The sequence below is a fragment of the Salvia hispanica genome, unplaced genomic scaffold (genome assembly GCF_023119035.1).
Source record: "Salvia hispanica cultivar TCC Black 2014 unplaced genomic scaffold, UniMelb_Shisp_WGS_1.0 HiC_scaffold_167, whole genome shotgun sequence".
NCBI lineage: Eukaryota > Viridiplantae > Streptophyta > Magnoliopsida > Lamiales > Lamiaceae > Salvia > Salvia hispanica.
Window position 1 is genome coordinate 93,484 of NW_025951879.1, and position 12,332 is coordinate 105,815.

General features: G+C 32.8%; 1 protein-coding gene across 1 annotated transcript; it reads left to right on the forward strand.

The window, feature by feature from the left end:
* Positions 1 to 7,141: 7,141 nt before the first annotated feature.
* On the forward strand, positions 7,142 to 10,227 carry LOC125198552 (plant cysteine oxidase 1-like). Its single transcript, XM_048096868.1, has 5 exons — positions 7,142 to 7,602; positions 8,556 to 8,665; positions 8,763 to 8,925; positions 9,363 to 9,578; positions 9,826 to 10,227. Exons 1-5 carry the CDS (start codon positions 7,407 to 7,409, stop codon positions 9,951 to 9,953), a joined length of 813 nt encoding a protein of 270 aa, XP_047952825.1. The 5' UTR covers positions 7,142 to 7,406; the 3' UTR covers positions 9,954 to 10,227.
* Positions 10,228 to 12,332: the final 2,105 nt, after the last annotated feature.

Sequence of the window (12,332 nt, forward strand, 5' to 3'; positions counted from 1 at the left end):
TATATAAGCAACAAACTTAGTGAATGACTTAGATAAACGAATTACATAAAAGATTGTTTATGTTGCATTAAATGCAATTTATTTTGCATTGTAGACTAAAATGCAAAATAAATTGCATTAATGCAACATAAACTGTCTTTTATGCAATCCGAGATAATTCTTATATGTCATCCTTTGGTGTTTAATATCGTTATTATGTTGCTTATACCTGTCACGTGGCAGCATGTGGTTGGAAGGATTTTGTATTCTAAAGGTAAAAGGACACTAGTGCTCTAATATCAAATATGGAATAACCATATCCTAGAACTGGTTTGAAATATACTCCAATATATATGTATACTATCTTCATAATATACTAATATTTTACCCAAAAAAAAAGTAATCATAGTTTTTTATTACTTTCACGTTATAATCGTTTGATAATATACTATTTTAAGATTTGATGGGTAAGAATTTTTGTGATAGCTTTAGTATTTATATTTTTTTTGTTTATGAAAGTTAGAAACGTATTATGTACTAGCTACCGAGTAAGTTTTATAAGATTATAATTTCGGTGATCTTCATGCTATTCTATTTAAAATCATATAAGAATATTTTATTTTTAGTTTTTTTATTTTCTTGTTTATAAAATTTTCTTAATTTTTTACATGCTAATAGTTGAAAACTAGTAGTATAATCTATTACTACTAAGAAAATATAAGTTGTAGACATAAATTTTATTTCCATTATTTTTTTGTATATATATATAAATATAAAATGAAGACAAAAATTCTTACACATCGAATCCTAAATAGTACTCCACTATCAAACGATTATAACATGAAAATAATGTAATACTATGATTACATTTTTGTGGGTAAAATAGTGCTATTATGTTGTGAAGTTAATATGCATATATATTGTAGTAGTATATTTCAAACCAATTCTAGGATATGGTTACTAGAGTGTCCAGAGTGGGAGGGCCGCGGCCCCCCACTACTGAGCCGAGAGGTGGACGGGGCCATGGGGGGTGGACGAGAGAGGGCCGAGCTCTCGGCTCGCCACTGCAAGGGCCGAGAGCCGCGACCCTTGGCCACCGATTTTAATTTTTTTTCTTTTCAGTTTTTATGTTAATTTTAGGGTTTTGGGGAAGATGGAGTGAAGAAGATGAAGTGGAGAGAGAAAGAGATTGTATGTGACGAAAATTAAATGGTAGTTTTCAAAAAAATTTGCATTAATTTAGGAAAAAATCAATCTCAATCATTAAATCCCTATTAAATTGGTCAACTTTTTAATTAAGGATTGTGATTTAAATTCACATCCTAATTACGGAAATAATTAAAATTCAAATTTTCAATAAATATATTTACTTGTAATTGTCAAATTTTTTAAAACTAATTTAGATTTTTTTTAATATTATAGTCCAATAATTTTTATTCTAGCTAAATTAAAATATAATAAAAAATGTAAGAAAATAATTTTAATTGGTGGCCCGGAGGGCCACCATTGTGGTGGCCAAGTTTTCATGGGCAAGACCAAGTTTGTTGGGCATGCCCAAGAAATGATGGCTTGGGCATGTCCAAAAGGGCCACCATTGTGGATTCCCTTACTTGTTCCATATTTAATAGTAGTAGTATTATGCTACTTTCCTTAAATTGATAATGGAGTAGATTTGTGAATTGAAAATAGATTTATGTGGCTTAATCTCTATTTGTTAATGAATTATTGGTGAGGTATACCACATCATCATACCACTTGGTATGGAATGATCATGGAATTTTTACTCCTCAGATTTAAGCGTGGTCGATAAACCAAGGATCTCCGGGTGGTGCAACTAGCAACGTCAATCCAATGATGGATTATGAGGTAACAATCGAATCTATATCGAATATGCATGATTATGTGTTTATTTGATGTTATATCTATAGATCTATGTTAATTGCATGAAATTGGAGTCGAATGCATAATCAACTAAATAGATCCGGTCTAGGACCTGTTTGGTTTCTGTGTCTTCCGCTGCGGTAGTCCCAACATGGATGACCTTAGGATCATGTATAAATGGTTTGTCCTAATGATTGTCTCCGCCTGAAGATGGTCTCCTTGGGCTTTTGCTGCAATGAGGCATGAGGAGCGACGACTTTGAAGTCGTGCGCATTTCTTGCATAAATAGGAACAAGATGAGGGTTGGGATCATAATCATATTTGTTGAAAGTTGTTGACAATGCATGGATAAACTTTAAGATTAACCATTTTAATGATCAAGTCACTATAAATCAAAACGTATTTTCGCATGCTATTTCTATTCCACTGAGGCAAAATCGTGCGAACCGTATCTTGACTGGATTTAATGCTCCTTATGGAATTTACGTTTGAGCCATTTCTGAATGATGAGTTACTTGAAAATGATGGTTGTGACGCTTATGAACTAGAATGGTCTCTTGTCGAGCCTGTTGGTATTAGGAAAAGTGGCTATGAGTTTCAAATCAAACCCTAACATTCGGCTCATTCAAATTTAAAAAACACGAAAACTGCACGCACCACCTTAAAATTTAAAAAACACGAAAACCGCACGCACCACCTTATAATTTAAGAAAACAGGAAAACCTAGTGGTACATCAAAAGTCTCGGTCTTGTTCCAACTATCACCAACAAGACACCATACCTCGATCGGTCGAAACTCACGGCCATCATTCCTGATAGCAACCAGTACACTAAGTGACCCTTTCCAGTTCATAAGGATCACCCACTCACGTTCACGTAACTTGTCATCCGGAAATGGCTCATATGTGAATTCCATGTTTTGAGCATTGAATCTGACCAAGATACGCCCCTTTCTTCTGCATTACCTCGTGGGAAACAACATACCATTATACATTCTCGTTCATAGTGACTTGATCATCGAAATGGGTAAATCTCAAACTTCATCCCTGCGTTGACAACTTTCCACAAATCTGACTTGGAGGAATAAACCTCAATCCCTACCATCGGCGTGTTCTTTTGTAAGCATGAAATGCGCACGACTTTAAAGTCATCACCCCTAGGCATTGCAGCAGAAGCCCAAGGCGACAAGCTTCATGCGAGGAGTATCATCCGGAACATACCACCCATACATGATATTAGGGCTCTTCATCCAATCGGCTATAAAATTGGGTAGGATTTAGGAAGAACCTTGAAGTTTTGTCAAAGGGTTCCAGATACTGGTTTGGCCATGCATTTTAAGCCATTGGATTCACTCATGAAGAGTAGGGATTTATCGGTTACGTTGGGATGACGGTCTATACTTGGACGTGTAAGGGAATGAGATTGAATGGTGGAGTACTAGTCTTGGAGAGAAGAACGTATTTTGTTTAAATCTTTGTCGGACATTAGGTTAGACCACTCCTTGCTCATTCCTTTGCAGAGCATGAGTTGTTTCACCCTTAGTCGGGACAAGATATCAATCTCAACATTGCAAGGAAGCTCAGTTGGCTGAGTTTCAGATGTTTGAAGATAACGTTCTGTCGTTATTTAGACTGCAAATGCTGATATTATGAAGTTTTTTAGTACTAAAAGGCTTGTGATGGAAAGAAAAGGATAACTGAGGTTAAATATCAATGATCTTAGAAAGAAAAATAGAGAGGAGGATTTGAGAGACAAAAGCTTTTGTCAGTAATTTTAATTACAAGTATTTATACTACTATGTCAGTGCAAATCTAGAAAACAATTAATAATAACCAAATGGAGTATGATTCTGTGGTTTGTAATTAAAATCTCCAAGATTTATCAATTCAGTATGTTGTATTAGCGAAAATGGTGTGATTTTATATTGTACATATTCACCCTACACTTATATATTGATTGTTGAAATAATTAGCAAGAAAATGTAACAATTAATTAAGTAATAATTTTAGAAAGTGTAATTTAATTTCATAGTAAGAAATTATAAAGTAATACATTAAACCAAATAATTAAATATGTTTATATTTCAATTTTCAAGGTAATATCGCTTTAAATCACTATATGTGCTCTATCAGTATATCATAAACAATTACAAATATTTAATTATTAATTGTTCATTTTGTATCAGAAATATTATGCATCCATTTTGAGAAGTATTATAGCATAAATCAAAACGACGTTATTATTGTGTCATGTAATTTCAAAATAAAGTGTAAATAGCTTTGAGTGAAGAATGCAAATTCATTCTATAAAAGCTAACAAAGCCACGATATTATCAATTTCTTCTAGAAATTCTTTGAAATACTTTCCTTTACACTCACTTTATCCTCTAGAAGTATCCCTATATATATATATACACTAAGTAGAGGGATGTATTCAAATCCTTTTCATATCTTTTTTTCCTTTTTCCTTCTTAATCCTAGTCTTACGATTTTGTCATCCGACGGTTAGATTAATGCCACGTGTCATTTAATAATGCACATTTTCATTCTAATAATGCACAGCGGCTAATAATGCAACATTATAGACTAATAATGCACATTTTCATTCTAATAATGCACAACGGCTAATAATGCAACATTATAGACTAATAATGCATTGATCACAACCATCCAATTTAAGGATCCAAGGCCTGAGATTAAGAAGGAAATAGGACACTTAGGGTGCAAAGGAGCCTAACACACCCCAGTAAATAGTAACAACGCCATAAATTTTTTTATATTTTTTTCACATAAATACGGAGACATATTTAATGGCATTTTGCCTCAATTAAATATCACCAAATTACGGATATAATAATAATAATAATAATAATAATAATAATAATAATAATAATAAATAGTAATAATAATAATAACATAATAATAATAATAAATAGTAGTAATAATAATAATAATAATAATAATAATAATAATAATAATAATAATAATATATCATCTCTGCAATAAGAATTTAAAATAATTTGTATTCTTGCTACTGCAGAAATCAAGCTCACGAGATTCATGTTTGCTTTAGCAACAAACTGTGTCTGGTAAAGAATGCACGTTATTTGATAAATTCAATTATGTTTTATATGATAAATACAAAATAAACCTACCGAACTTACGTTACAAATTGTAAAGTTGTTTTTGGTTGGTGAGAAAATGAAAAAAGGTCGTACAAAAATTTAAAGATAGGATCGTATACGTTTCACACGAGTATAATTTTCCGTTACAACTATGAACTGTATAATTAAAATAAATGTCATTTTTTAAATAGAGTTCGAATTTAAATTAATCTAGTCTCTCACCACTTGCTTCTCTAATTAGTGGCTTATTAATTTTTCATTTTAGTCCTTATTCTCGTGTTATTTATACTCTTTTTAAAATCTATTGACAATGAACTGAAATTGTAAAATAAACTTAAAATATAGAGTACTATCTTTTTTAATACTTGGAGATCATAATATGCCAATGAAAACTACAACACGACATTTTTTCCAAAACATCAATGACTCGTCTCTAATATAGTGTGTTGGTGAACAAATAAAATATTACTCCTATTAATTAATACTATTAATGTGCTGTCGTGTAGAGTGAGTTATACAAATAATAGAATTGTCTATGTATAATTTTATATCTTGCAAAATAAGAATTCAATTTGAAGAAAGACTCCGGGTTCAATCGTGATCTTTTTGTCATTTTTTTTCTTCGACATTTCTTGAGTTTATTTAGTCTTTAATAGTAGTAATTAATTTTTGGGTTAAGCAAATCTCCCAATTCAGTAGTTATATATAATAACAAAAATGTTTCATCCAAAGTCATGTAAATGAACGGTGGCGATATAAAAAATAAATAGCTAAAATAAAATATTAAAACATATAGTACTATAAAATGTATGTATGGAAGTTACTACTAGTAAAAACTAATATTATAAGTAATGTGTAATAGTACTCCATATTCTAGCGTTTAGTATAAATAATTTAAAAATACTCCATATTATAGTTAATACTGATGCACTAATAATTATACTAATAGGGCTACAAAATGAGAATTTCAATTATTGGTAAGACCATTATTGATAAATATATATAAATATACTAAAACGGTTACATAAATGATCGATATTTTTTGTACAAAAGTTTTTATGTATTGTCCGACAAGATTCAAATACTTAACTCACTCAAAATTCTTTTAAAACGAATAACATCCGTACAACGAATCCGAAGACAGTTAACAATAATGCACCCGTGATTCGATACGAGATTTATCTCCGTACATTAAGACTTTATATTAATTTTAGTCAACGACACGCAATATATATCGAAAAACTTTTTATCAACCCACCTATTTCACTTGACCTTAAAATTTCAAAACACCAAAACCTAAACTTGCAAATCTTACATTTAGAGGTAAAAAATACAAGGGTAAAAATGCAATTATCATAAAATTAGAAAATTAGCACCAAATATTGCAAATCTCGAAATAAATCCCAAATCCATTACTATTATATCATTTAAATCAATCTATTACTTTGTTAAAAATTAGAAAGTAGAAAATGTCCATTGTTTCAAAATTTAATTTATCAAAAATATCTTTACTCATCTTATTAAATGAGGATAATTCATAATTGAACATATATGTAGATCAGGTGTGAATCGTGTGATATGATTCATTAGATAAATCTCCAAATAAATCCCAAATCCATTACAATTATTTTATTTAAATCAATTTATTACTTTGATAAAAATTAGAAAGTAGAAAGTGTCCATTGTTTCAAAATTTAATTTATCAAAAATATTTTTACTCATCTTATTTAACTAGGATAATTCAGAATTGAATGTATATACAGATCATGTGTGAATCGTATGATATGATTCATTATATACCTAAAATATTCAAATTAACTTATCCAACTTAAATAAATATAAATTTAATTTAATTCCTATATTGGAGAATTCTAATTTTCTTTGCTACTATAAAAATAAAACGATAAATAAATGTAAAAAAAAAACAAACACAATCAATGAGTTTAGTTAAGAAATAGGAGTAGTATGGTTTAATAAGGCAAAGTCAAATTCTTGAAAAGTCCAATTGTAAAAAAAAAAAAAGAAAAGATAAAAGAAAGAAAACAGAGAAAATCCGCTTTTCTGTACAGCCCATTGGAATTGTATGGCCAGCCCCCGGTTTTCACTTCACTTCTTCCTCAAACTATCGATATATATATACCCCCATCACCCCACCCCACCTCCTCCAAACAATTTGATCTCCACCTATACACACAAGTATACATATATGCGTTACATTCCTGTCAATCTTTTCGTACAGGGACTGCTGGATGCATAGTTTTTCGTATCAGACCAGGAAATATCATATCACAACTCCAATTGTACCCAACGACTTCCTAAAAAAGCACGACCCTTTTCCATTTCCTTGATTTTGTTTCATCTTTTTTGGCACCCACCTCTTGGATTTCAGTGCTCTGTTTTCAAGATCGAGTCTTTAACCTGCATGAAAATGAGGATTGAGCCGAACGGGAGCGGCGGGAGGGGGAAGATGAGCAGTGAATCGAGGAAGGGGAAGCGGCGGCAGAAGAGGATTCCTGCTGTTCAGAAGCTTTATGACACTTGCAAGGAGATTTTTGCTGATTGTGGGCCTGGCATTGTTCCCTCGCCTGAGAATGTGGAGAAACTTGCTGCTGTTTTGGGTATTCAAAATTCAAATCAATCTTTTTTCATTTTTTTTATTGGGTTTCAAATTATTAATCTTGATTTTCTGCAGTTTCTGCTTAGGCATGGGATTTTGTCAATGTGAGACAATTTTCAGTGGTTTTGCAAGAATGGAAAATTTGCAAGAACACTTTTTTATTATTATTATTTAATTTGGTTGGTGAAGGCTATGAATGTAGTATGAAAACAAGGTGTACTTTTGTGATGGAATTGAATCATATGTTGTTGGAGGGTGGTGGTGTCTGAATTCTGTGATAATGACTCTCTGATTGGTTTTTCAATTTTTTTTGCATTTTTCTTGTGAAAATGGTGGATTCCGTAATTGTGGGATCAATTTACTTTTTTGCCATCTGCTTGGCGCTTGAAATTTATGCTACATAAGTGGTGCCATGTGCCTTGAAATTTGTGTGTTCAAATCTTTCTCGAACCATTAATGCAAATCCGAGGTTTAGTGACCCAAACACCATCAAGTATGTATCACCGCATGTGAAGCTTCATGTTCCCTGTTTTAGAAACAGGCTCTTGCATCACTATATTATTTTATTACCCTTTTGTGGTATTGAACTATTTTCTTGCATAAAATAAAATGTCAGGTTTTTCCAAAACCCCCCTTTGCTGATGCTTTGTGACTTGTCCACATCATGTTGTTGAGCTGCTGGGCTTTTGCTATTGCAATTCAGTTATGTAAAAAATGTGAACTTTATAAATCCACAACACATTTCAAAATTTATTCTTTCCTTGATGCAGTCGAATGGTTTTGTTTTTGCTATGTTTCTTTGTCAATACAGTTTGATAGTGTGATAGATGAGTTGTGGCTATAAAGAATTGTTGAGAATGTAGTTCCTATTTTGCCAAACTGCTAAGTTTATATCATATCCTCTGGTTTTGAATCTTTCTACCAAGTCTTAACGATTGTGTTTGATCCCTGCAGATGGAATGACTCAAGAAGATGTAGGCTTGCGGCCAAATATGCCGTGTTTCAGCAAGGATCGCGCGCCTATCATAACTTACATGCGCCTCCATGAATGCGACAAATTCTCAGTAAGTTTCTTGTTTTTTTGATGAAGAATCACTTTGTTGATTCTTGATTTCACCAGTGCACGTGATTTGAGTGAACCGTATTGCTTTGTTATTGCAGATTGGTATCTTCTGCTTGCCCCCGAAGACTGTCATTCCGCTTCACAACCATCCCGGAATGACAGTTTTCAGCAAGCTCCTGTTTGGCACGATGCATATTCGGTCCCTTGACTGGGCGGACAAGGCGGATGATTGCAAAACGATGAGTGCTGTGGATCCCAAAAGTATGTCCTTGTTGAAACTAAAGGCTTCTTTGTTGGTCCTACCTGTGAATTACATTTGTTCTTATGGAAGAAATAGGGGATTATGTTATCATAGCTATCCCTATTTGTGCTCATTTTTTTTTACTCTCTTAGTCCGTTTGTTTGCTCGTTCTAGTTGCTCTTTTAGCCCTTCCGATATCCCTATGTTATGTAGAAGTAGAACCACACCCTTGATCACAATCTTCCAATGTAGTTACAATTCAACTGCTGAGATTGTTAGACTTGTTTCGAACAGACCATAGTAAATAAAATAATTATGTGCAGTGTTTGATAGGTGAGATGACTAGGAGACCTTTCGTTGTAGACGAATCTTTGCATCCACAGCATAATAAGTGCAGTACTTATCTATCTCTTCCATTGCCTTCCATCCTCTGTGTTCACATTCTATCTTCTTGCAGACGACAACGGTCTATGTCTGGCTAAGGTGAAGGTGAATTCGGAGTTGACCCAACCTTGCAATACCTCCATTCTCTATCCAGCCGATGGGGGCAACATGCACCGGTTCACTGCCAAGACAGCGTGCGCTGTTCTCGACGTCCTTGGCCCTCCATACTGCGACCCCGAAGGCCGTCACTGTCAGTACTACCAAGAGCTGCCATTTCCCCAAATTTCAGGTACAAAAAAACCTTGTTTTCTTCAGTCACATGAAAGCTTCCAAAAATGATCCCTTTTGACATTAGATAGAATCTAGGAAACTTCCTCTTTGTTTCCATTCCTCCTAATCATATCCTAGTTGTGATTAACAAACCATAATTTGGGATTAAAATAACTCTAATTGAAGTGAATGCACTCTACATTTGTTTATACACACAATTTTGTGTCATGTATTGTACTAATAATTGGTCATTGTTTGATATACAGTCGGCGGTGACGTGTCGGTGGAGGCGGAGGAGGAGGAGGGGTTTGCATGGTTGAAGGAGATGGAAAAACCAGATGATCACGTGATTGTAGGAGTGGCCTATAATGGTCCTAAGATAGTGAGGAAGTGATGGTGGTTTAAATAAGGAAGTAAAAATCTAGTAGTATCTCCTTAAGGATATTTCCAAATGTAGTACACCTTTCTTGTCCATTTTTTGTCCCCTCTCTCCCTTCTCTCTCTCTCTTGAAAGGGGGTGTGTGTGAGATTTTATGTCGCCCCCTTTTTTTGGAAAGTTTTATGTAAATATTGGCAGAGAACTACAGAAGATGGAAACAGAGGTTTCTATATGCACATGAGAGAGTAATTTCTATGTGCATCAACAAAGAATTTGCCTTAATCTTTCACTTCATACTCCATGTTAGTGGTATATTATAGTTTTTGTGCAATTTTATCAAGTATTGATAAAATGTACGTATGAAATTCATCTAAACAAAAAATATTAATCAAGATTTATTGAATATCCAAATTTGTGTTGTAGGAAAGGAGGGTTTTATGTTGTGAGAAATAGAGAAATTGAATGGAGTAGTACTTATATCATTTCCTAATTTTCGACGAAATCGTATTAGCATAAAGTAAAACTTAACTTTCGAAGCTCTTTATTTTTCGATTTCGAATATTAATATGGATTAAAGACAATCTTATTTTTATATATTCACTTACATGCTTCCAAATTCTAGAATTTGTAGAAAAATTGGGTTTTCCTTGTGAAACAATTTTATAATACAAATATTCTCCAATCTAAGAACTGAAGTATAATGTATGATATGTAATACTTGTAATTTAAGAAAAATGATGGTTCCAATTTATCTCATAATAATCCCAACCTCGATCTATTAATTAGAAGGAAAATATATTACCAATTCAGTTGTGTTTCGTTATCATGAAATAATTGTAATTAGTTCAATGTTGTGATACAAATATAAGAAGGGACATAGGAGAGGCTAGAGAAGGGACGGTGGCACGATATAATTTTAGTTTTTTCTTACTTTTATTTAGAAAATAAGTTTTATCTACAAATTTAGAAAAAACTTAAATTCATATATTTCTAAAAAAATTTCATGTAATTCTGACTATGATTAAAAGTAGTGTGTTCACAGACAATTATTCAATGATATTATGATAATTTTGTTTTTTGCTATGATTGAATTTGACTTAATAAGATTTTTGGAAACGACAATTCAACATCAAACATATTTTATAATCATTTAAAACACTCAAACAATAGTACTAATAATAATATAAACAAAAGGGTAATTGACACGTCAAAATATCTAATCATGACTTTAGAAATCCTTTATTGGAATCCTTTATTGGAGTGTACATAAATAGTCCTATATGAACTCCTCTTGATGCAGAATTGAAAATTGTGGAAGTCATGTCATAAATGGTCTCTACTGTCAATTAAATTTGAGTTCCCACTGATAGACAAAACTAGGGGTGGCAAATCGTGCGTGTCGGGTCGTTATCGTGTCGACACGATAACAACAAACACGAACACGACCCGTTAATAAAACCTCAAACACGAACACGAACACGACCCGCTACCCTCAGACACGAACACGACACGGACGCGCCACGAACCCGTGCTTGACACGAACAGTTTCGGGTCAGCCTTGACACGAACGACACGGGCCCATTAATGACACGCGAAAATAAGTATTGAAAAATGAAATAATAAGAATAATAATAGTAAAATATTATGTGTTAATAAGAATAATAATATTAAAATATTATGTGTTAACGGATAACACGAACACGACTGACGAACAACGCATTATTAGCCGGATAACACGAACTTGGAAACCACGAACACGACACACGAACACGGCCTGACAGTACCGTGTCCTTAATGGATGTCGACCCGATAAGGACACGAACACGATAAGCTCTGACCCAAACTCATTAATTTCGTGCCGGTTCGTGTCGTGTCAAAAATTGCCAGCACTAGACAAAACGTGTCACAATACACATCGGTGATTAAATGTTTCACTATCTACATGATGTTGTAATAAATTCTGAAATTTAAATCCCTTTATTATAACTTAATTTACATTGGCTAGGCTTCAATAATGACTAGTTCTGACATTTATATATGACTACTAGCTCAAGTTTATATATATGAAAGTTATTTTTTTATTACATGTGAAAGTTATTTAAAAATATGATAGGCAGGTTGTGTCTCCATCATGGTGGCTTGATATAATAAAAGATAGTCATAAATAAGCTTAGTACTGTAAAATTTATTAAATTAATTAAATTAGTACACGATTTAAGATTGCTGCCACCGCTTATATATCACATTTCAAAGTCAATGCTCGTAATCAGTCTGTATTAAATAAATTAACACCCTTTATTTTTACCAAACACATTTCATGCTTCCAATTAGTATTAGATTAAATATATTAAGTACTAACATAATATTGCTTGATCAAGTACGACCCAAATCTCA